The sequence below is a fragment of the Pteropus alecto genome, unplaced genomic scaffold (genome assembly GCF_000325575.1).
Source record: "Pteropus alecto unplaced genomic scaffold, ASM32557v1 scaffold202, whole genome shotgun sequence".
In the NCBI taxonomy this organism is placed as follows: domain Eukaryota; kingdom Metazoa; phylum Chordata; class Mammalia; order Chiroptera; family Pteropodidae; genus Pteropus; species Pteropus alecto.
Window position 1 is genome coordinate 2,010,396 of NW_006432451.1, and position 27,295 is coordinate 2,037,690.

General features: G+C 35.7%; 1 protein-coding gene across 4 annotated transcripts in view; it reads right to left on the reverse strand.

The window, feature by feature from the left end:
- MAPK14 (mitogen-activated protein kinase 14) overlaps nt 1-27,295 on the reverse strand; it is a 66,630-nt gene that overhangs the window by 7,865 nt on the left and 31,470 nt on the right. For 3 of the 4 annotated variants that reach the window (XM_006907326.3, XM_015585894.2, XM_015585895.2), the window contains 6 exons: nt 16,894-17,005; nt 16,129-16,158; nt 15,760-15,807; nt 14,494-14,608; nt 13,841-13,912; nt 3,835-3,914 (listed from right to left, as the gene is read on the reverse strand). In XM_006907326.3, the coding sequence (XP_006907388.1) occupies nt 3,835-3,914; nt 13,841-13,912; nt 14,494-14,608; nt 15,760-15,807; nt 16,129-16,158; nt 16,894-17,005 (457 nt within the window). The remainder of the gene's footprint in view (nt 1-3,834; nt 3,915-13,840; nt 13,913-14,493; nt 14,609-15,759; nt 15,808-16,128; nt 16,159-16,893; nt 17,006-27,295) is intronic. The other variant, XM_006907327.3, reaches the window with a different exon arrangement.

Sequence of the window (27,295 nt, forward strand, 5' to 3'; positions counted from 1 at the left end):
CTGTGAATGCATGAGAGTTATCAGGAATGTAGCCAGTGACTGGCCATGCAGATAAGGAAAATATTCTTTGGTTTCAGCATCATCTTTAACATTCAATATTTTAGGCTCCCTGGAAAGAGACTGCCCCTTGATCCAGGATGCCAGCCAGAGAACTGTTTTCAAGCACTGATGGCCAAAACCTATTTGCTTGTGGGGTAAATGGAGATGATTCAGAAAATTTTGTCTCAACTTTGGACAAAACAATATATCCAATACATCCAATCAAGGAAGAAGTTAAATTTTTGTGGCACAGGTTCTGGTGATTCTCCAAGGCACCACCCCTCCAAATGTTAAAACATAGGTAGGTGTGCAATGCCAAGTTTCAAAGACATTAGTAGTGGAACATTTAAAATACATGCCACAAACACACAGGTAAGTGAAGAAAAGGGGAGGTGGAGGGAAGGTTAGAAGCTAATGGCAAAGAGACAAAATACAAGTCACAGGCTGTTGACAGTATTATAGCATGCCACGATTTCTCCCACAAGTCTCTTTAACAGGTGACCAGGCTGACTTCACCTGACAAACAGCTGGAATGAAGTTTGTAAAAACACTCTGCAATTACTTGACAAAGGTAGAACTATGAGGCCTTCCATATGTACAGGCACATGTAAGTTGTACTCCAAACTTCTCTATTTTAGCTGTCCTATCAATTTTAACACAATTCCCCCACCTCCAAAATATTGAACTGTTTATCATGTGTTCCCATTAAAGTAGAAGTGATGGGATTTTAAAAATCCTCAACACGATTCCATGAAAAACATTTTATATTTGTCTTCTTGTTAACTATCAATGCCCTACTTCAGCTGCAGCATCATCTTTAATAAGCACCCTGGTCAAGTGATTTCACTTCTTTGTGGCTTCCCTCAGTAATTTTTCCACTTTAGCTCATTCTCTGAACTCAAATTCCCCAGTGGTCAGATTGCTACAAATACATCTTTAAAGCTGGCCCTTCGAAAAGAGCTGGAGCCATATGTTGTTCCACCTTCCTTTTTGTGCTCCCTAAGCCCAACGATAGAGAGGCCAGAATATTCTAAAGGCGGTATGAAGTTCTTTTAACATTCTCACAACAAAGTTTAGATTTACCTCTAAACAAATTACATAACAAAACAGTACTTTGGATGCCAAGAGAAATAACAAAAGGGGGTCACAGTAAGTAAACCAGCAAGAGTAGAATACCAGTGGGTTTTAAAATGTTAAAATCCTGCCACCTTTTTCTTCCTTCTTGCGAACAATACTTGGCCTGTACATTTTCTATTTTTGTCTCCTTTAGCCAAATAGGTTATCGTAACCCCTTCTTGTCAGAAGGTTAGGAAGAAAAATTTCTAGAGAAAAATGCAAGAGTCAGTGAAAGGGCTTTTGCTTTCTTTAATAGGATTTTTAGTTCTTTCACTGATTACTATAAGTACTGGGTCACCGACCAAAAAAAAAATCTGTATTTCCTTAGCTATCCATCATGACCATTTATCCCCTTCCTCATGGCACACTCTGACTTGTTCTTAATCAGCACATCTATTATTGTCTTCTCTTACTCAGAATGCCCTACTATTTACTGACTGAATTTCCATATAAGTGATGGCATCACTACTTCTCACTACTTTTCAGGAATAACAAAAATAGCCATTACCTTTCTCTGTTTACTACATTCCTTCAATAATAAATTTTTCTTTTAATTTTTAAAATCTTTAAAGTTTTACTCACCTGGCTTTGCTATTTACATATCATGTGTTCCATACATCATGTGCTTTTAAGGTAAACTGGTACTTGGGTAGTACCATTAACATCAAATTAATCTTGTCTGCCTTTTTGAACATTTATACCACTTTTATCCACTCACCATAACTATGTAGGTTGCAAAAAAAAAAACAACTTTCTTATTCCTATGCTCAATACAACATTATTTGAGTAAATTCTATATTCTGGTACTCAATATTATTATGCCCAACTTTATATTAGAGTTTTGTAATATATAATGTGCCTTATTTCACATAAGATAAAGGCATCTCAATATCAGGTCAGACATCTGGTGGTGTTTCTTAAAAAAAATAAATGACAGATTAGTGATAAGTACTATTTTACTACTTATATTTATATACTATTTATATTTATATATTTATATATATTTATATTTAATACAATTTATATTTTTTCTTCAAGAAATTCTTGTGAACAGCACAACTATAGGGCAGGTGGATGGAAATGGGAGAGGGGACTGGAAAAGAGCTGCTAGACAGGGAATAAATTTGTTATCTTAGTCTCGTTAGTGCTATTCATTAATAAAACCAACTCCTTCTCAACCCCACTTCCTTGCTCTCATGTCCTCTCTACTAGCCAATCTTTCTAAGCAAATGCATTTAAAACAAAAAAGTGCTATCCTCCCTAAGCATTTTCTCATATCCTCTTTGATTCACTCCAATATAGCTACTGTTTCATAAGGTAAAAGAAAACACTCCTGTGGTCAAGAACTCTGACAATGACTTTCTAAACAGGGTGCAATTGCATGAGATTAAAGTTTAGATCATGTTATCAGAACATCTGGGATCTATGCTCAGCTCTGCCAAGTGACTCAGTGCATGACTCAGGCAAGTCACAGCCTTTCTGTGCTTTTGCTTCATCATCTTAAATAAGTAAATGAAACAAAATAAAATAGGGCTGGCACATTCTCTTACATCCATCAGAGTGGAAATTCATAAATATCTTGGGCTTTGTGGTCCTTTTAATGAATGTACCAGACACATACCAGACGACAATATGCTTTATTTTGACAGGGAGATGATGAACAGTTCAAACTCACCTGCTCAAGCCTGCCTTAAGCTACCCAGCAGTCTTCCCAATTGGGCAAAGGGACCCCTTCAGTTAGAAATGCTATGAAGAGAATCCAGGAAGGCTTCACAGCTCTTTTTTCCTTTTATCCAACTGCCTGGCAGCAGACAGAGGAGAAAAGGGAAAAAGGCTGAGCTTTCGTGATTTCTCTCACCTCTCCTGTCCCCACAAAATGACCAACAGCAGGAAATTATAGCCAAAGGAAGCCAAAGTCACATTCCTCTGGCTTCTCTAATAAATGCCTGAGTAAAGGCAGGAAAGCATTAGCGCCAAAGCTTTTTCTCAGGTTATTCTAATTTGTAATTACAAAGGCAGGCTGTGGGAAGGATTTACAATACTACTCCTGTGGATCTGAGGTATCGGGAGTAGGATATGACTTCTGATGGTCTGGAGACTGGGTAGAGATGTACCCCTGTCAGGAACAGACATTTTACACAGGACGTGCAAGTTGCTATTCTAAAACAATACAAAGCAAGTAACTTCTGGAAAAGGGCAATAATGTACATTTCATTCTTCCAGTGATGACACTAATACATAGTGAAGCTCATGCTCTGAGAACAAACACTAACCAAAAAGTTAAAAGAACTCTTGAATATACGTGAAACTTCTGAGAAAGATGAAGACAGGGCTAGAAAATGGAGACATAAATTTTCCATTAATCTCCTGGAATGAATGAGAATCTCTCATATCTCATTTACTGAGATACTACTGCCCAGTGCAAGCTTCCATAATCTAAGTACATATCCAGATAGAGAGAAAACAAAATACACTCATGCATGTGACCAGGAGGGTGTGTGTGCATGCATGCACAACACACACACTCACGCACGCACACACACACACCTCATCCTGGAAGTCAGCACACAAAGGGCACATGTGCTTACAAACATACCCGGGTCAAAGTACAGATTGATGGAAGGCAAGTGACAGAGGCTCCCAACAGGGCAGATAGTTACAATCAAAGCATCAACTCACAGACTCTGAGGAGATTTTCTTCAAAAGCTCAGCCCCTGGGGTTCCAACGAGTCTTAAAATGAGCTTCAACTGATCAATATCTAATGGTGGACTATAAAGGAAAATGTTGGGACAAAATAAAAATGAAAAACAAACAACAAATAAAACAAAATAAAAACAAACAAATAAAGTACCCCAATAACAAAAATTAAAAACCCCAAACCAAGCCAAAATGGTGAATTCATCTAGGCAAGGATTCTGCAGGATGGTCACTTCAAGTAGAACATGCTCCTCCTGTACAGATTCAAAATGATACTACACACATATCCAATTTATATTCATCGTTGTGCATCTGTCAACATTCCCTATTAGCATAGTGAAGCAACTTTAGCTGCCAAAGACAGCAGAGGGAAACAAAAGAGCTTCACTCAGTCCATACCTACCTCACCCTCCACCAAAGCATCAGGAGCCAGTTAAGCAAACAGCGGTGGTAAGCAGAGTGCTACAGATAAGAAAAAGCAGCAGAGCATAGGAGCTAGGAATGTACAAGCCTACCTCTAAATTATTATCCTGAAGCTTAACCGAAGGAGCCTGTAATATGATAGGGGCCTGTGAAGATCTCATAGCCTAACCACTTGAGCATGTCCCCTAGAAAACCTCTCCCTCTATAGGCAGAGAAGAACTGAGTGATAGCCAGCAGAGGGCCCTACTCCTCCATGGCTTATGTATGATCTTTGGGAATGCCATCATAAAGCAGGACATATGAGGTTTCAACCTTATAAATACATTAACAAACCTCGTATATCCCAAAGACTCTAAATAATAGGCCACAATGCCCAAATCTTTATTCTAGTAGCCAATTCTTCCATGTATACTCAGAATGTATGTGCGTATATTAACAAGAAGACAAAAACTTCCATTTGTTCTTGTTGCTTTTAGCTTTGCCTAAGAAGGAAGTTAAAGAGAGGAAAAAATCTTACAAAATAGCTTTTAATAATCTGTGAAAATTCAAATAGTTAATCCATGTCTATATTGACATTCGATGGGCATGACTACCTTCTGATGCCTGTCAAGAAACCTATCAGGTTTTTTGCATGTTTTGATCTTTCTCAATTTCAAGTCTGAGCTTAAACTTCACCTCCTCAGAGAGGCTTCTCCCAACGCTCTATATAAAGAAGTTCTCCACTTCTGTTACTCTCTATCTCAGCTCAACGGTTGAAAACATCATAGTGCTTATCACAATCTATAACTACTTTGCTTGCTTATTGTCTGTCACTTCTACTGATCTGTAGCTCTCTGAGGGTGGAGGCCACTGTGTCTTCACCACTTATCCCCAGGGCTTAGCCTAACATCTGGTATATGGTGGGTACTCAAAATAGTTGAGGAAAAGGTAGAGTAGGATGGAAAGGAGGATGGAAGAAAATATTTCTTCTTATGATTATACATATAAAGGCAATACAGTATAACTTAAAAATAATGGCCTCTGCAAGCCAGAGTTGCCTAAGTTACAGAAATTACTTATGCAATAATATCCCTGGCATCTTGCCCTGTTCTTTTTTTTTTTTCTTGCCCAGATATGAAATTGGCTTAAGTGGAAGAAAATTCTAGGCAGGAGTCAGCAAACCCCAACCTGCTGCCTGTTTTGAAAATAAAGTTTTATTGGAATACAGCCATGTCCATTTGTTTATGTATTGTCTATGACTGCTTATACCCTACATAGCAGAAATGAGTAGTTACAACAGAAACCATATGGTCCCCAAAACCTAAAATATTTACTATCTGGCCCTTTAGGAAAAGGTTTGTCGAACCCTGTCCTAGATCCAAACAACCTGTGTTGAAAATAAGGATAAATTAAAAACAAGTCCACTCTCACAAGTTATTTCTGAATTAATAGAGCATTTCATCATCTGCGAATGACAAAAATCAATGTGTTCTGGAGGTTAAATTTTCAATACTGATTTCGTAGTTCAAGATATGGATGAGAAAAAAAATTTAAAGCATACATTAATGGGGTTAGAGCAGAGAGGAGGATGGATACCATCTTGCTCTAAAATAATATAATTATATAACAATAGAATTTAGTACAAGATCCCCTTTGCTCATTTAAAATAATTCAATTTACAAACATTTAGTTCCCTCACACTCTTCAGGAATAAATTTAACTGGGCAGCTGTTCCACAAGATAAAGTATATTGCATATGAAAAAACAAACAAACAAACAAACAACTAGACTATTTCAACTCTCAAACAGGTAGTTTTACAACATATGCATCAAAACTAATGTTGTTGAGATTGGTACTCTTGTTTAAGAGACTCTGACTACTGAAAATGAGAGTCAAGTTTTATACTCCCTCTGAGGAAGAGAGAAGTCATAAACAGGAAGACCCTTCATTCTCTCCTCCTATCAAGCCTTTTCTCTTCTTATTTACTCTTCAAAGTCTTGCTTGCATAAGAACTCTGCCATAAAGTCTTCCTGGTTATCTTAAGTTTGAATTAATCCCTGCTTCTTCTCAGTAACTTATTTATACCTTTATTTATTTATTTTTTTTAATCACTCTGTCTTGTTTTATAATCAGAGAATGGACATTTGTTCAAGTAACTCCTGTAACTCACTTTCTAGTATGACCATTCTGGTTTGGAGGACAGGTACCAACCATCTCATCCCCGGCACCTCTCAAAAAGTAGCTTAGTAAATATCAATTAACTTGATAAAACTTTCTATAATATGCTTTTCTACTCAGCTCCGCCCCTCTGCCTTGCCTTCAAAATCTAGAACAACCATACTCTGGAAAGTCTATATACAAAAAAGAAAAATTGCATCATTTAATGTTGGGCTTAACAAGTTCTCAAACACTCCATCTGAAGTGTTTATACCATGAAGAGTATATATATATTGTACCATGAGTGTGTAAGGGCCATGGAAAAGACTGTTGATAGAGCATGGCAGCCAATACTTAGATTAGTAAACATACAATGCCAAATAAAAATCTACTTAATAGCTAAAAGCACTTGCATGAAGGAAGTCAAAGCATCAAACTTCAGAAGACATCACCATAAATTCTCTAAGAGTTGGCAATCCATCGAAATACAGGTCAGTCTTCCAACAGTACCAGCTACTGTAAGGCCACTACAATTTGTCCAAGCAGTTAAGGCCAGAAGGAGCTTTAAGTAGCTATATAAGCAGAGCAAAGCAAAATTTACCATATTATGACAATTAGTTATTTCCACAGCAAACCATCCTTCATAAGAAGTTTAATCCTTTTTACCTAGATAGGTGTTATTTTTACCATTAGTTAAAAATGTTTTAATTATAATGATCACAATGTCAAAATTTAAATCATATATCGCTTGATTCTTCCTAAAACAACTCAGGCCTAAGATTACTTTTTAGACCAGAACCCTTGTAACAAAAGTAAAAGGAAGCTAGAATGAATAAGTGAGGAAAAAAAACTAAGGGTATTGGGGTAACTAGAGGGAAAGAAAGAAGGGATATTCTAGTCACTTCTAAATATTCTAGGCAATTTCTAGAAAACTTCCACAGGTTGAAGAGTTGAAGATGAATAAAACGACCAGTTGCAGGACCTCCATGAAACTAATTTTGAGTCTCAGCTGCTTTTGAGTAGCAGTTTTCAATTAAAAAAAAATATCCATATGGGGTAAAGCCAGAACATTGATCTTTCGACAGTACGAAATCCTCCTGGCGACAGAAAGGATGGACCAGAATGAGCCTTAGCCTACTTGCTTCTTTTCTTGGTCATCAAAATAGTCATTTTTACTTTCATGCAAAGAATATTTCTTAGGGTTTATGGACAAACCAGAGAATTCTAGCCTTTTCTGAAAAAATATATTCTCATATTAGAGAAAGTCAAAAAATAACCTAATATTTTTCTTCAACATTTATTAGGATACTTGCTTTCAGTGTCTAAAATGCAACTGCTTTCTAAAAATGAGAGAGAGTATCTGAAACCAGTGTCTGGAAGGGACGGGTGAATATGACAGGAAGGGATATACAAGAATTTAGTTCTACTGGCAATGTTTTATCTCATAATCTGGAACACAGGTATTCATTTATTATTCCTTGTCTTTTCTATGTCTGAAGTATTTCATAAAATGTTTGAAAAATCAAAAGATGAAATGAATAGAGTAGAATTAAGGAGTAAATTTAATACAAAGAAAATTACTAAGAGAATTCATATGGGGTAGGATAGCAAATTGATGGCAAATAGATTATAATTCAACAGCACCATTATGCCCTAGTTAATGTCTTTAGAGTATCATTTCTATTAAAAGAAAAAAAGTTTTACACATGAAGGAAATTCATGTGATTACCTAGATACAGAAAACAACAGTAAACCAAGGCTGTGATTTCTGGAAGAAAAAAACAGTATTTGATGTGTAACAGAGCTACAAAACTCATTTTCTCACTTCCTTATGTAGGCTACAGACTGTTAAGCGTTACATAATAACATTTTCTAATGGGTTTACTCTTTTCCAAACCAATAGTTTTTTAAATAAGTTAGCACTATACCTGAAGAGACATTCTGGATCCTCACTCTCTTCTAATATAGTTCTGTCAGCTGTGTCCACTTGATATACCTAGTCAACTAGACTTATAAAGAAGAGCTTCATTCTTTAAAAAATTATAACACTATTTTGAGCTAGTTGGAAGGGTTCTGCAAAGTCATAAACAAGCATCATTTCTAATCTAATGACATATAATTAACTTTAAGACATAGTATTTCTTATATCTTTAGGGAAACTCTAGGGATTGTTAATAGTAACAAAAGAATCTCTCAGAATAAAGAGACTAATCACAAAAAATGAGAAAGAGGTAAAATAGGAAGACTTGCAAAAAGACTTAAAACTGCACAGTCCAATACAATACCAGTAATCACATGTGATTAAATTTAATCTAAAGTCTAATGAAATTTAAAACTCAGATCAGATAGAAACACTCATAAAACTATGAATAGAAGGAAATTTCCTTGACATGATAAAGAGCATTTATGAAAAATACACAGCTAAAATCATACTCAATGGACTACAAACTTTCCTTTTAAGATACGAACAAGATGAAGATACCAACTTTCACCACTGCTATTCAACACTATACTGGAAGTTCTGGCCAGAACGATTAGATAAGAAGAAAAAAAATTAAAGCATCGAAACTGGACTGAAAAAGTGAAACTATCTCTAGTCACAGATGACACGATCCTATATGTAGAAAACACCATACCAAAGAATCCACAAAAAAGCTATTAGAGGTAATAAACAAATTGAGCAAAATTGCAGAGTACAAGAGCAATAAACAAAAATTCAGCTGTATTTCTACACCAACAATAAGCAAACCAAAAAGAAAATAGAGAAAATAATTCCATGTACAATAGCATCTAAAAGAATATAAAATACCTAAGAATAAATTTAACCAAGGAAATAAAAGACTTCACTGAAAATTATAAAACATCGCTGAAAGAAATTAAAGAAGACTTAAAAAAAGACCTCTCCCATTCTTCTATAGGAATACTTAATATTTTTAAATTGTTGCTATTTCCCAAAGTGATCTAAAAATTCAATGTATTAGCTATCAAAATTCCAAAGCCTTTTTTGAAAAAATAGAAAAGCGCATCCTCAAATTTATATGGAATTATAAAACAGCCCAAAGAGCCAAAACAAAAACAAAAACAAAAAAAACAAAACTTAAAAATGAGAATAGGGACTCCCAATTCCTGATTTCAAAACTTACTATAAAACTACAGTAATCAGTAGTTTTTTTAATCAGTAAAGAGTATGGTACTACTTTAAGAACAGATATATAGATCAGTGGTGTAAAAGTGATCTTTGACAGGAGTGTCAAACCCATTCAATGGTAAAAGGATAGTCTCTTCAGCAAGTAAAGCTGGCATAACTGGATTTGCACATACAAAAGAATAAAATTGGACCCTTAACCTCACATCACACAAAAAATTAACTCAAAATGGATCAAAGATCTAAGTATAAGAGATAAATTCATAAGGCTCTTAGTAGAAAACAGTGAATTTTCATGACCTTAAATTTGGCAATACATTCTTAGATATCACCAAAAGCACGAGCAATTGAAGAAAAAATAAACTGGAACATCATCAAAATTAAAACTTTTGTGCATCCAAGGTCATTATGAATAAAGTGAATAAACAGCTCACAGAATGGGAGAAGATACTGGCAAATCATATATCTAATGAAGGTTTAATATCCAGAATATATAAAGAACTCCTAAAACTCAACAACAAAAAAGACGAGAGAGAGAGAGGGAGAGAAAGAAAAAGAGTGCAAGAGAGAGGAAAGCGAAAAGAAAAAAGAAAAAAACAAACAAACAAGTATTAGTGAAGATGTGAAGAAACTGTTCATATATTACTGATAGGAATGTAAAATGGTAGAGCTGCTGTGGAAAACAGTCTGGCAGCTCCTAAAAATGCTAAACACAGAATTACCGTATGATCCAACAATTCTACTCCTAGTTATACACACAAAAGAATTGAAAATGAGGAATGAAACAAATATTTGTATGCCAGTGTTCATTGCAGCACTATTCACAAAAGCCAAAATGGTGAAAACAACCCAATTGTCTATGAACAGAAAAGTAGATAAACAAAATGTGATCAATCAATAGATCAATCAATAGATCTATCTATCTATATCTATCTATCTATCTATCTATCTATCTATCTATCTATCTGTCTGTCTGTCTGTCTGTCTGTCTATCTACCTAAAGGAATAGTAGTCAGTCATAAAAAATAATGAATTTTCTGATACACACTAGGACATGGATTATAAGCAAATTCATAGAGACAGAACATAGAAGAGAGGTAACCAGAGGCTGTGGGAGGAAAGAAGGTTACAGAGTTTTTATTCGGAGTGATGAAATGTTTTAAAAATTGATAGTGGTGATAGCTGCACAACTTTGTGAATATAATTAATACCACTGAATTGTATACTAATAGATGGTTAAAAAGGTAAATTTTATGTTATGCATATTTTACCACAAAAAATTAAAATGGAAAACTTTATGTTAATACATTTTACCACAAAAATATTTTTAATTCAGCTCCTAAGTTTCACTAACCACATTTTAAGTGCTTAACAGCCACATGTGGCTGGTGGCTACCAACCACCATATTGTACAGCACAGATATAAAACACTTGGCAACATCACAGAAAGTTCTGTTACGTAGTTCTGTTACCTAGTTCTTATCTGGAAGCTAAAAGCATCCGTTCCAAATGTGAGATTAATAAATGAGGAAAATAGGGAGAAAATTGTGCACTCAAATAAAGAGCATGCTCCAGAGGCTACCTCAACATTCAGTTGTACATAAAAACCATAAGCAGTAGCTGCTTGTCCTTCTGGACAAAGGAAGAAGAGTGTGAGGGGGAAGCACATTCTCCAAAGGTTTTAAGAAGAGGAGTTCTAGAAATTTGGGAAATAGGCAAAAATTGAATATTGGAAAGAAACTGTGACCTGAGTCATATATAATAGGTTTGGATCTATCCTCTCTAGGTCTTGGTTTCCTCATCTGTAAAAACAAGGGGTTCAACTAGATGTTTTCTAATGTCTTTCTATGTCCCTAAGGGAATACTTTCAGATTCTTAAAAACAAGAAAAGACTCCTAACTAAATACTTTTCCAGGATCAGTCTGAAAGGTAAGAATTAAAATTCAACTGGGTTAAACTCTAGTTGTACTAAACACCAGCTGCACACAAAAATTAACTGGAGACTTAAACAGAGCAAAGCCTGTGCTGTGACCCATGCCAACTGAAGATGAGTCTAGGCATCTGGAGTTTTTAAAAGCTCCCCAAAGTATTTGGATATACAGAGTAAAGAACCACTATGCTAGAATATAAGTGATTATACACTTCGGGTTAAAAAAATAATAATAGAAAACACTTCCCTCTCTGTCAGGCAAGCAAAGCTACATCCACAGATGGGGGTTATGGATATTACAAATATCAATCATTTAAATTTGATTTTTATGATCCAGAAGGACATCTGACTGAAAAGAGCCAAGTAGAAAAGAAACACTATTATTAAAATAAGAATTTTGAAATGAATTCTCATCTATTAAAGAAAGAATCCCCCAGTAAAAAGTTTAATGCTAGGTTTTCTATCTAAAGCTCATAGACATAGAAGGAAAAGAAGTATGCATAAAAGGAAAGATTTCTTACAGGTTGCAAGATAGCATTCTAAAAGGCAGCTGTGTCTGAGGTGGGCCCAGAGGGCACGACTGCTTTGAAACCTTTCTACCGGTAGCCTACCGAGCAGACCCGTCTTTTACTAACTGTCACAAAATGTAAATAAAACAGAGTTATCCTTTAATGATTCATAAGTAGATAATAAAGTAGGAAGATGAAGGGAGAAATTGTTTTCCAAAGATCATTAATGAAAATGATGGTAACATTTCCTAGTAGGCTCTGTTCTAAGTATTTTCCAGATTTTATCTCTCTGAATTCTCACAACCACCTCATGAGGTATGTACTATTATCAGCGTTTTATAGTTAAGGAAACCAAAAGACAGAGATTAGAAAACTTGCTCAAAGTCACACAGCTGTGAGTAAAGGAGCTACTAGGCTGATTCCAGAGCATGTGCTCTTAACCAGTATGCTCTATTGTTGACTCTCTCCACCACTTCGTCTATGTAGGTATGAGTGTCTACAACTAACTGAAGGTAGATGGAAATACAGATATAAAGAAGAGAAAGGAACAGAGGACAGCATTAGAGCAGTGTGCTCGGGAGGAGAGACTAAAGGATGAGACTCTGAAGTTTGTACCTGAGGAAAAAGAGAATTACAAATTTTCCCTAATTCACTTAGCTTGAACTGTAATGTATATACCAAATTTCTAAGAATCAGATATAAGGTAAATTAAGCAAAGGAAAAGGAGAAGCATGAGGTATTAATTAAACTAACTTCAAATTAGGAGATGAGGAGGAAGAGAGTGAGCTAAGTATCAAGAGACTGAACTCTATCAATCCAGTAATATTCAGAGGGAAAATATTTTTCAGTTTATTAGCCACATATCCAGAATATGTGAATAGATAACATGAACATCGCAGTCACCACAGAAGCATACCCCAAACTGTAAGCAAGCAAACTGATTTTCTTATTTATAAATGCAATGAATTTGCTCAGGTGAGGGGCTAAAACAGCTTTTAGGTCTCTAAGCATGACAGAATACAGGTAACTACAGCACCTCTAAAAGCCCACCAACCCACTGAAGGCTAGTCAAATGAATTTTACAAAAATCCTCAAACCTAATTCTAGAAATATTATTTCAACATTCTTTCTCACCTAAACATCTTCACCAAGTGGAACTGATGAGACTTTCAACAAACCACAATTTGATATTATTACTAAACTGTGAAATAGGCATGCAGCAGATAGGAAAGGTGCTAAAACAAAGGAGTCATAAGAAACCATAAACTAGACAATAAATCTGGAAGTAAGTTAAGGTTTGGGATAAAAATAAAGTTGTACTGGAAAAAAAAAAAAGGCATACAACGCAGTGACCTTATCATCTCTTGCTTTTACTGTTGTTAAACAAACATAAGAGTCAGCAGGTATATCATTACAGAGACCAAATATAGCCTTTTTAATATGTAAACCAAATATAAAAACAAAAGATACCTCTGATTTATAAATAAGTATCTTGTGCTCATTGTTTATACAAGCAGACTAAACCAGTCATTGAGATCTAGAACGTCTCATGAATACTCTCAGGTCACAGAATATTAATATAAGAAACTTGTGGCAAAAAGATGATATATGAAAGTTTTAAAGGATTTTCCAGCTTATGAGGAATTCTTCCAACTTACAAAAGCAAACCAAAGCCTTTTTCTTGGCAAGGCAAGATACTCAGAAAGAGAGATCTCATTATTCATATCTAGACTATAAAAGCCAGGAACTGAGAATGTTCCCTAGAGACAGGTAAAAGTAGTATATTTCCATGAACACTGGAATACAGTTAAGAAACAAGAATCCAAAACTTTTTAAAGGATACGGTCTGTACCAGGAAACAACGTTCTTCCAGTCAACAGCTCGGCCATTATGCATCCCACTGACCAAATATCAACTGGCAAAATTAAAGAGAAATAAAAGTGCATACAATGTCACTATTATCATAGTTGGCCATGAATGAAACTATAACTAGTGGTGAAATACTCAAATTATTATTTAAGATATCTTAGGTTCAACAATCATACTCATTTGTACAAAAAGAAATAAATAAGTTTATTAAGACTCTCAACCCACTAAAGGGCTTCATATGTGGGATCAGTCAAATCATAATTAAGGCAAGAGAAATAAGATGTTCACAAAGGAGCAAAAGTTTCTTACTGGTAGAAATGGAGGATTCTCCCAAATAATATTGAGAAGTTAAGATTATGAACCCAGTGTCTTCATGTAGAAGTATTCAGAAAATAAGTTGAAACTCTAAATAAATAAAAACCTAAGTGCTAAATCACAAAGTTAAAAAGCTGTGTATTAAACTCTACTTTGTCTATCTAAACAACAGAAATAGTTTCTATTTGTAGACATTAAAAGAATCGCTGAGGGAAGAAAAAATGTTTCCTCCCACTCCCACCACCTTCTTAAAATCTCAAATTCACCCAACGTGGTATTAATAAGGCCCTAAATAACCAATATAAGCATTACCTGTCTGGTTGTAATGCATCCAGTTCAGCATGATCTCAGGAGCCCTGTACCACCTAGTGGCCACATAGCCTGTCATTTCATCATCTGTATGTCGAGCCAGTCCAAAATCCAGGATCTAAGGGAGAGAGATCAGGCACTGAAAGAGTCAAACTCCTAAGACTTGTAAAGCAGGAGAGGAAAAAACTCTAGTGCCTTATAGAAAGGGAGAACAATATAGCACTTTCATAAACATATTCCCTGGTCCACGCTTAGAATGCAGGGTAAACACTGCAAGAACTTTAAAAAAAGAAATTACAAAAAGCAAAACAAGAATGCCATTCCTAGGTATTTACCCAAGAGCAATGAAAATGAATGTCTACACAAAGGCTTACACATGAATATTCAGAGCATAGCCCCAAATGAGAACTAAAGCAAACGTCTATCAATGGATGGATAAACAAATTGTGATATATTCATAAAATGGATACTTCTCAGCAATAAAAATGAACTGCTGATACACACAATACAGATGAATCTCAAAAATACTATACTAAGCAAAAGTCAGACACACACACAAAAATACTGTATGAGTCCATTTGTAGGAAACTCCAAAAAAGATAAATCTACTCTACAGTATCAGAAAGCAGATCAGTGGTTGTCTGTAGCCAGAATTAGGGGTGAAGGGGTGGGGATTGGCTAGGAAAAAGTACAATGGAGCTTTTTGAAGTGATGGAAATGTTCTTTATCAAAACTGTGTTGGTTCTATGGATATATAAATTTGTCTAATGTACACTTAAAATGATGCATTTTAATGTGTGTAAATTGTTTCAAAATCATTGAGTAAAAAAATGAAATAAAACGAACAAACAAAAATTTTCCGGAGCTGTTTGCTCTTAACAGACGATTTATTTATCTTTTATTTGAATTATTTTGAGTGAGTAGGTTGCTGTCATTTTTTTTCTTAGGAACCTATTTAATCTAATAATTATCTCTTCAAGATTGCTTACTTGATATTCAGACTATAATTTTCCTCTATTATAACTAATACATTAAATTTCTAACTTAACTTTTAGAATGGAAACAAGACACTTGATGCACCTTCAATGTCACTTAAAACTAAAGCTTACTAAGTCTATGGTTTAAATTCCAAAGTCTGATATTCCTAAGGACAATATGAATTTTCAGATAAAAAGTCATGGCCTATAAACTATTCCCTATATAAATTTGCCTGGTTAATCAAACATATAATTACAAGGTGAAACAATTACCACCCTCTCTTCATCTTACCTTCAGCTCACAGTCTTCATTCACAGCTAGATTACTAGGTTTTAGGTCCTAGGAAGCAAGTACAGAGAGGACAGGTTCAACTTTATGAAGCATGGTAAATTCTCTCAAAGGTAATGATGAAGATCCAAACATAAAAGTAAGACTTCATCCAGCTATAAACAGACAATCTCCACTCTGTAGTCACTATCTAGCCCTAATTAGCCTTAAATAGGTAAAAACTATACATCTTTCTTTAAGCAGTTTAAACCTAAAACAAAGTTGCAATCAATCAATATTTCAATGGCTAAAGTAAGCTTAGATTAGGATCTCCCCCCATCCCACACACACCCCAGTTCCTGAAAATAGTTTAATAAAAAACACAATACATACCCTGTGAATTATGTCGGCTGAATGTATATACTGTGAAACAGAAAAAAAGTCAGTTAAATGAAAAGTTATCTCCAGCCTCCAACTACCACATCAGAAGACTTATTTGAAGTACATTTTCATGAATCAATAAGAACTGCTATATTAACAATGGGATTAGAAATAAGAACAAGAAGTCTGTACCTTTATCGTAACTATGATTTCCATACCACCAACTCTACTCACAGAGCCGAAGTATGAGTGAAATAGAGCTTTCGATCTATTTTCTAGTTGGTTCTCTGGAGCTCAAAAGTGCTCAAAGCTGCTAAGTATCAAAGGGGGCTTAATTTTAAAATACTGTTTATCTGCCCCTCCCACAAATAAATTAGCCTCTTTGAGGATGTTTCTAAAGTTTCAACATGACACTGACCAGATATTAGATTATATCAAGAAATTACTATTATTGTTTATCTGTAATAATAAAGAGTCCTTAACTCTTGGACATGTATACTGAAGTATCTATGGGTGGGATGATATGATGTCTAGACTTGCCTTAAAATAACCCAGGGCTTGGGGAATACAAAAGAAACAAGATTGGCCATATGTTGGTAACTGTGGTCACTGAGAAAACACAGGGGTTTTATACTATGACTGGATGAGTGATGTTGTGAGCGTTTGAATTTTGCATAAGAAAAGTTTTGTTTTGTTTTTTCTTACGCTCTAAGTAGAAGGGAAAGAATGAGGGAGAGAATTTCATTCTTCAAAATTATTAACTAATACTGTCAGTACCTTGAGACCTCGGAGAATTTGGTAGATAAGGAACTGAACATGGTCATCTGTAAGCTTCTGACATTTCACAATGTTGTTCAGATCTGCCCCCATGAGATGGGTCACTAGATACCTAGAAATTAGCAAAGAGTTACACAATAATCCAGAACCCCTGAGCAAGTTGTTATCTTCATAAGACTTTTAAAAGTTTTTAAGAGAAGGCCACCCAGTAAGTACCACAATGACAACTAAAAGCTTAATAACTACCCATAGGGGGCTCATTTTCAACACTACTGTTCTAATTTTATCACTCATCATCTATTTTTCTAAAAATTTTATACTTGTTCCAACTTGACATATTTTTTCCTACATTCTCTACAGAAAAAGGAAAAAATCAAAAATGGAGATTAGAACTTGTCTTAGTATGTTTTCTTTAAAAATGTTATTGTTGCATGAGAAATATACAGTAAACTAAATGCATGACAATACTACAGTATTTTGAACTTTTAAATCCACCATTACATTTTCATCTCATTATAAACCCTCCAAGTTGTAGATGCTAAAATTGGAGTAGCTTTAAAATTTCACATTATAATTCTCCTTTTTCAGGAATGACTGGTAAAGGATATTGTTCACTGACAACATTCCTGCATTTACTTTAAAGGAAGGAGGAACACATTTTATCCGTAAGCAAGATGAGGCATTCCAGAACTTCTCCTCACAGGTGTGGTGCTGGCAATTAATCTTGTTCTTACATGGTAAGATTAGGGAATGATTACATTCAAGTCCAACAGGTTTACCTCTGATATTCTAGATGCAATGCCTTACCCACTCATTACTGTATTACACAAGTATGAGAACATAAAAACCACATCAGTACTAAAGAGGCTGAATTTTTAAGAACCAGATTAGGTTTTATCTACTGTTTAAGAATCATTACCCATTCCTGAGGCTGAATAATAACATATACCAGTTCAGTTATAAAGAATGTTGATTTTTTAAAAAAATAAATTTGGAGGGAAAGAAACCAGGCCAGTAATTTTAAATTTATTATAATGTATTATACGAATAAATGTGTATGACCTCTCTTTACATACACACACACCCCATTTATTAATTTCTTTCCTCGAAGAGGAATTGTTTTTTTTGTTGTTGTTCCATAATTTCCTTGTTGGGCTGCTATGGTCATTTGGTTCCCAATTTCACTAAGGTCAACAGTAGTTACTACATGTAACCTCAAGGTAAGAGTTTAGCATTTCAAAACTTGCATGTTTATATTGCCTTGAGGAAAGGATGGACTCTAAATGTAATTTGAAGTGTAAATTGGACTTTCTGAAATGTTTTCATAAAGGTAGTTATGATTTAAGAGATGTTCCAAGCTCAATATAACATAACCAAAGACAGTTAGTGTTTATTTCTTGGCCAAGCACTATTTATTATGTCCATGTCTTCTGTACTCTTCCCTGCAACTCTGTGAGGTAAGTCCCATTAGTATTCCCTTTTCACTGATGAGGAAACAAAGATAGAACAAGCAAAATTTGCTCAAGGTTAAAAGAGTGGTAATGTCAGGGGCTGAATCCAAAACTGTGATCTCAGAGATGATAACAGTAATCACAGCACATACTACCTCCAAAATCTTCCAGTTGACACACAATTTAAGTAGAGAGAATAAAAGTTTTATAAATGTCAAAATAACCAGAGTAGCAGTATCTCCAGATAACTTCCTTATCAATTCTCAATATTTACTATCAAAGCTAATCTTTAACTAATGAAGAAGAAAGCTGACAAAACAGAAACACCCCAAATTGACACATAATCTGACAAAAATAAGAAGGTTATGAATAACTAGCTAATATTTTGAAATCAGTACTTCCCCTAGAAAACCTGGGCTAGAGCCCGCCATGTCCATAATAACAATTATGACAAACTGCAAGGCTCAGGTTGAAGAAGAGAGAATCAATTTCTGTCTTATAAGACTGCTTTGCAAATAATTACATTTTATGACATTGATAAGTAAAAGGACTATTCTCCCAATTTTTAAAAATAACTTTAAGGAGAAAAGGTACACAATGGAAATATTATTTTGGATGATTCTACCTAGAATCTATCTTAATTTGTCTTGAAATAAAACCTAAAAACCTTAACTTGCTAATATGTCTGTGCTAATTCACAAAAGTGTTAAGCAGTATTATCGATGCAACCATAGTAATTTCAACTGTAACTACTGTGTTTCAATGGTTACCAGAAAATAGAAATCCTATACATCCAGAAGACCACTGACGGTACAACTTGAGAAAGAATCTGCTTTTAGTTAGAATGTTCCCCCACTGTGTCATTCCCCTCAAATCCCCTCCCCATCAGAGACCACATCCATTTTATCACTAAAATTTCCAGACGGAGGGTGAGACTTTCAAAACATTATGTAAGTATATAAGGTTAATCAGTCTATACAGTAATAACTACCAAGCACTGCTTCTAGGCTATAATTAAATAAATTGAAAAGCATTATTCCTGGCAGAAGTGTGTTGCAGGAACTAACCAAATCACTCTATGTTTTTTCCATGAAGCTCAAAGACCAACCTATGACAACCAATTGTCAAATTCCAACTCATCACATAAAGAAAGGTTTCCAAAATAAATCTTGCAATAGTGGACAAAAGCAAGCACTGTGAAAGTTACCGAATTCTTATGGAAGACCTCAACTTTTAAAAGTAGTGAAAAAGGGAATGAAAAGAAAACATAGATGAGCACATTTTTAAAAAGAGAATTCCAAAAGGAGCATTAATAGCAACATAATTTCTTTAGTATTTGTCTCTGGAAAGCAAATTTGGTCACGTTTTTGTAAAGACATGCCTAATATTGTCAGTGTTTATAACATCTCAAATAAATTAATGAAGATTTGACTTGAGCACAGTTGGAAAGCTCTCTGTATCTAGTTCTCTCGTCTTTAAAAAGGAAATAAGTAGGAGCTTATTATTTAGGCTAAAGGCTGAAAAATGATTTCATGACATGATACAAATCTTTTTTCATTTTTCTTGTGAAGATTGTCTCCTTTAAATTAAATCAGACTATAAAGAGCATATATCACCATTTCTTAAAATGACTCTTACAAGTAAAATGTACTATACCAGTAAAAAAGGCAGAAGTCTACAATAAGTGGTTTTCAGTACTGCAGGTAGCGTCCTATTCTAGAGCTTCATTTATTAAGGACTTCTTGGATAACAGCCAATTGTCAAGACTCCTACTCTGCCACTTTTTTTTTTTTTTTTTAAGCATAATATAGTCAAAAAGAACCTATATCTTCTATATCTACAGACTGGCATCTCTACTATCGTCAGCCCTATTTGATAAAACTATTATCAAAAGGCAAAAAAAATTTCCATATTTAAATAAAGTATTTAAAATAATCACAGGAACTGACAATTTGTAACAACAAGCCTTTGAAATACATGCATTCAATGATCTCTGGGACTTTCTGCAATCTATTCTCAACACAGCGGAAAAGAGCGATTCTTTAGAAATAAAAACCAGACCTTGTCACTCTTCTCTTCAAAAAGAAAAATCCTTTCGATTGTAGATAAAGCCCTACATAATCCAGCACCCTATCCCCAGTTATCTCTTACTTCATCTGCTTCTCTTCTTGCTCTCTCTCAGCTCCACAATGGCCTTAATCCAGCCACACAGGCCCCCTTGCTGCAATTCCAAATCAACATGCAGTCTTCTGCCTCATGACATTTGCACTGGCTGTTCCTTCTGCCTGGAATGCTCTTTCCCCAACCATTCATGAGTCTAATTCTTCTACTACTTCAAATTTCTGCTCAAAATACACCTTCTCAATGAGGCATATCCTTACCACCCCATTTTAAATTGCATCTTTCACCCTGCCCCCACATTCCTAATTTCCCTTCCTTCCTCTACCTTTTCTTTTTGTCCATAGCACTATTGCCTGCTACCAGATTATCTGATTTATTTTTTAAATGTGCATTGTTTACTGCTTTCTATCTGTACAATGTTCAAGGAGGACAGAGTTCTTTTTTGTGTAGTATCTAAAGCACCTAGAACAGTGTCTGGCAGATAGTAGGCACTCAATAACTACTGAATGAAATTGAATGGCCCAGGACAACTCATAGAGCTTTACTATTACATAATACCAGGCAAGACACACCTTAATGAAATACTCATGCCAAAGATCTCATCTGATAAGTAGACCAGATCTTTCTAATGTAAGAGGTAAAAGCACCATTCAGCAGCCAGGTAGGCAGCTTAGCCAGTTTATTTTGCAACAAACTATTCTTGTTTGAAGCAAAGATTACCAAAAGGTGCCCTCTACATTACCTGCATCAACAAACCAGACTCGATATTCTACAATATAGTCTACATTACAGGATAAAAACAAAAAAGCTAGTCAAGAGAATGCACAGGGCATGCTATCAAACAATCAGATCATCAAAAAGTTATAAACAACACAGCACAAGGTTCGTTCATGCTGTCACTCCATTGACAATTATTTATTGTTGAGCACTGAAGGGATGCAACAGTGGAAAAGACAGATATAGAATTTAGATAAGAGGATGGCAAATGTAAATATATAATCATACTAGGGCATGATTAGAGCTACAAAAGGGAACATCAAAATGTTGAAGAACACATGGGAGAGAGCCCCAATCTAGACTTAGGAAGGAGTTAATTAGAAAAAGATTTTTTAAAAAAATGTATATAAAGGATGAATTTTTTTCCAATTGATAAATTAACAAAATGACAATATGTAATTTGGATATTCTACTTAAAAATTAATTTCTAAATCATACATTTGAAAGGAAAATAAAATTTAAAATGCCCCTTCAGAAGACTTTTGTTGAAAATATTATACTGAATTTTAAAACATATACATTTCAATTAAGAAAGTGTCAACTGTTAAAGACTGTATATTTCAGCTTTGTTGTATGGAGAAAACACATTCTCCAACAAGCAAACAGATGCCTTGTTTTCTATGCTGCTATGTAGTTTTCTTCGAGAGGTCTGTTGAGCTTTAGAAATAGAATCGCTATTTACGTAACCCAGCCATTTGTATGCTGTTGTCGCTATCGATTTTTTTTTCCTTTTCAATTTTCAATTACAGTTGACATTCAATATTATTTATATCAGTTTCAGGTATACGGCATAGTGGTTAGTCATGTATATAATTTACAAAGCAATTCTCCTGATAAGTACTCACCTGGCACCCTACATAGTTATTATAACACTATTGACTAAATTCTCTATGCTGTACTTTACAACCCTGTGACTACTTTGTAACTACCAACTTGTACTTAATCTCTTCACTTTTTTCAACCAGGCAGCCAAACCCTCCTCCCAGATGGCAACCATCAGTTTGTTCTCTGTATCTATGAGTCTGTTTCTATTTTGTTTGTTCATTTATTTTGTTTTTTAAATTCCACGTATAAGTGAAATCATATAGCATTTGCCTTTGTCTGTCTTACTCCATTCAGCACAATACCCTCTACGTCGACTCATGTTGTTGCGGACGGCAAGATTTCATTCTTTTTTATGACTGAGTAATATTCCATTGTATATATGTACCACCTCTTCCTTATCAAATCATCTATTAATGGACACCCAGGTTGCCTCCATATCTTGACTGTTGTAAATAATGCTACAATGAACGTATGGATGCACACATCCCTTTGAAGTAGTGCTTTGGGATTCTTTGGATAAATACCCGGAGTGGGATTACTAAATCCTTGTCTCTTGTTATGGCCTTTGTTTTAAAGTCTATTTTGTCTGGTATAAGTATTGCTACCCAGTTTTTTTCCCCTCCTTTGGTTTGTTCCCATTTTCATGACATATCTTTTTCCACTCCTTTACTTTCAATCTGTGTGTCTTTTGAGCTGAAGTGAGTCTCTTGTAGGCAACATATGCAAGGGTCTTGTCTTTTCATCCATTAAGCCACCCTATGTCATTTGATTGGAGCATTTAATTCATTTAGATTTAAAGTAACCATTGATAGATATTTAGTTATTGGCATTTTAATATTCATATTTTTAACCATTTTTCTTCTTCTTCTTAAAGAAGTCCCTGTACCATTTCTTGTAATACTGGTTTGGTGTTGATGAACTCTTTTAGCTTTTTCTTGTCTGGGAAGCTCTCTCTCTCCTTCAATTCTAAATGATTTCTTTGCTGGGTTCAGTAATCTTGGTTATAGGTCTTTGCTTTTCATCACTTTGAATATTTTATGCCAATCTCATCTGGCCTGCAAAATTTCTGTTGAGAAATCAGCTGACAGTCTTATGGGAGCTCCTCTGCAGGTAACTAACTGCCTTTCTCTTGCTGCTTTTAAGAGTCTGTCTTTACCTTTTGCCATTTTAATTGATGTGTCTTGGTGTGGGCCTCTTTGAGTTCATCTTGTTTGGGACTCTCTGCAATTCTTAGACTTGTATATCTATTTCCTTCATCAGCTTAGGGAAGTTTTCAGTCATTATTTCTTCAAATAAATTCTCAATTCTTGCTTTTTCTCTCCTCCTCCTGGTACCCCTATTATGCGAAAGTTGGTACACTTGATGATGTCCCAAAGGTCTCTTCAATTACTCATTTTTTAAAATTCTTTTTTCTTGTTACTGTTCCAACTGAGTGTTTTCTGTTACCTTGTCTTCCAAATTGTTGATTCAATCCTCTACTTCATATAATCTGCTATTGATAACTTCTAGTGTATTCTTCATTTCTGACTGGTTCTTTTTTGATTTCTATGTCCCTTTTTATGCTTGCTATCTCTTTGTTGAAGTTCTCACTAAGTTCTTCGAGTATCTTATAACCAGTGTTTTGAACTCTGTATTTGATAGATAGCTTGCTTTCATTTTGTTTAGTTCTTTTTTTGGAGTTTTCTCCTGATCTTTGATTTGGGAATGTTTCTTTGTCTCTCCCTTTTGTCTACCTCCCTGTATTTATTTCTATGTATTAGGTAGGGCTGTTTTGTCTACCAGTCTTGGTCCTATGTGGCAGGTGTCCTGTGGGGCTCAGTGGCTCAGTCTCCCTAATCTCCTGAGCTGTGTGCTACAGGAGCGTCCCTTGTGTGAATTCTGTGTGCCCTCCTGTTGAGCCTTGATTGCTGTTGGCACATCAGTGGTGGAGTGGACCCTCAGGCTGACTGGCTTTGAGTATTGGCCACAATCACAGGGTAGGAGCTGCTGTGAGGGGGCTGACCCCATGAAGCAGGATTTGCCTCAGCAGGTTCTGGTGCCTGATGAGACCAACCTCTGGGTATGTCTCTTGTGAAGCTAATTGGGGGGTGCTCTGTTGTAGTCTGAAGCCAGCCACCAGGTGTGGTGCAGGGCCTCTTAGGGCCTCTTAGGAAAGGCTCTAGTGCAGGCCAAGGTCAGATGTTACCTGTGATGAGCTCAGTGCTACCTGGTAAGAGCTACAAAGCAATCTGAGTTTAGCAGCTACCTGTACTGGGCCTTGAGGTATGTGAGAGAGGTCGCTGTGAACTGAGGCCAGCTGCCACCAGTACCGGGCCTGGGACCACTCAGCAAAAGGGCATCCCAAGGCCTACCACTGCCTGCCGGCTGCCCATAAAGTTCACTCACTGAAAAGGCCTCAGGAGGTATGTGAGTTGGGTGAGGAGGGGTCTCAGGGAGTCACCAATGTGGGGGGAGTGATGTTCACCAGGTTAATGTGGATTCAGATTTGGCCATGTGCGGGGAGGGCTCAACACAGGAACAATGGCAGCTGTCCCTCCAGCCCTTGCCCTGAAGTCATACAACTCAATTTCTCCCTGTATGTCTCTGATACCACTCAAGCCTCTGTTCCTTCACCACAGCCCAGGGTGAGTGCTTACAAGCGACTGAGTCTGTGCTTGAGCCCTTTAAGAGAACGTCCTGGTTTCTAACAGCCTTCTGTCTCACCTGGACGGATGGAATCCCCTGATTTTCACAGCCAAATGTTACAGGGTCTCCTCCTGGCACTGGTGCTCTGGGCTCAAGAGCTTGATATGAGACTGGGACCCCTCACTCGTAATGGGGTGAGATACCTCTGTAGCTGAGATACCCCTCCTGATTCTCAACTGCCAAATGTGGGTGTGGGACTAGCTCATTCGGCATCTCTGTCCCTTCTACAGTTTCATCATGGTTTCTTCTCTATATCCTTAGTTACAGAACTTCTGTTCAGCTAGTCTTGAGATGCTTCTCCAGGTTGATCATTCTATAATTTAGTTGTGATTTTGATGTGGTCATGGAAGATGGCAAACACAACATTTATCTACTCTGTCATCTACCTTTTCACACCAGCTAATCTGAGTAAAAGGGAGCATCTTATTGATCATCTGAGACAAAAACTGAATGGTATTTTACTAAAAGATGTGTAATTTATTTAGATTTAAAATGTGAGCCAGTGAAGACATCTACAAGGAACTTCACCAACTCTCTCCATTTCAGCAGACCTCTCTGATAAGGAAATAAATTGCAAATATAACTGTTAATACAGTTAACTCATCCATCTTTACCCCAGACTGCTTCTCTTCCTCTATTACATATCTTGAGCACTCAGCCTATTTTCAAAGAATAAAAATATTGTATTTACCCAATCCAAACGGTTAGTAGACTTTCAAATAATAATCATAGCTCTAGATCAATAAAATTGTGATTAGAAATAGATTTAGAGCCAAAAGAACTGGGATGTATGCAATTTTGTATGTGGTATTATACAATTCAGTTCCTCTTTCAACTTTAGTTTCCTTATCTTTAAAGTTCTAAGTAAGACTCAATGAAGAAAAATATAAACTCCCTGTTCTAAAAGAGCTTACAACCTAGAGGAAAAAAGATAAAGAATTACAAATACATGATGATAAAATGTGCTAAAAATGAAGGAGGGTAAGGAGGGGGCACTGAGAGCACAGCACTTCAGCTATGGTGGTGAGGAGAAAAGAGCTTCTGGTGAAGAGACCTTTGAAGGAAATAAAGGAGCCAGTCATGTGGATATGTGGGGAGAGTGTTCCAGGCCAACATGAGAAAACAGTGCAAATGGTCTACTGTGGATGTCTACATTCAAGGAAAAACAAAGGCCAAAGCAGCTGGAATGGAGAGAATGAGTGGAGTGTTAGGGAGGTCAGAGAATGCACAGGAATACATCATATAGGATCTCTCAGAGCTTACCACACTGTATTATTTGATCATTTAAAGTATTCTACTCTCCTATTATGAGTCTCAAGTCTACCATGTTTATTTTATTTATTGTTATATTTCCCATAGACTAGTACTGTGCCTAGCAAAGGATGGGTATTTGAATATTTACTGACTGAAATCAGGTTAAAATGTAAGTGTAGAAACTCCCTTTACCTATTCAATATATTCAGCAACTTTTACATTGATATAAAAAAGCTAAACTTATTAGTTCCACAATCATTTTTGTAAGTGGAAGATTAAGGTGATTGATTAACTGTCCACTGGCTTTCACTAAAACAATAGCTGCTAACTGACCTTGTTGTAGGTCTTCTACTACATCACAATAGAATATAAGACCACGCTTCCGTTTCTCTCTTTAAGAACTAAGCAGAAATAAGGAGCTCAGGTGTAAGAAACCTCAGATGGGAACTTGTAAGATAAGGGGAAACATGACAGAAAATAGGAGGGGGAGACAATTTTCCACTTAATGCATGACAATTCAGTTTTCCTGAGATTTGAGGAAAGAGTTTGCACTAAGATTCCAAAAACTCTTCATTGCCTACTAAGCTTGATCAGAGAACCACTATCGTTAAGAAAAGGCAACAATGTAGCAGCACAACAGTTGGAGCTTGCTCAAGGGGTTTGGCTCTAATACTGGCCAATTAAAATTTTTGGATTTCTATTGGTAACTAAATATTCGCAGCATGTGTATGCACACATATGCCTCACCTATTGCCAAAAATTACCAACAAGAAGCCAACAAAAATGTCCAAATAATTTCCAGTCATTTAAAAGATCTAGATATATCTTTACAAAAAATGTTGCCATCTGCACAACCACATCATATGGCAGTCAAGAACAACTGGGTATACCCATCTTTTAACTCCACATTTTCTAAACACCATCTCTAACTGTTAGATTCAGTTACTGTACATTGTTCCTGATGATCGAAACTTACTACCTATTATTGATCCTTCTCAAAAGTATAGTCTTACAAATGAAGTATGCAGGTTGCCTATTAACCAAGAAATTAAAAATTTAGTAAAAATTTGAATTGCATGATAAATGAAAAGTGCTAACTGAAACATAAAGACACAAATATACATAACACATGATTAAAAGGCAACTGTAAATATTAAAAGTAATTAGAGATTTTGTTAATTGGCACAGAAAATTCCGGTTCAAAATGATAGCCTGCTCTAAACCTGCAGCCTATAGAACCACCCTAGCCACCTACAACATATCTGATTTGGCCTAAACAGTGGGTTTTT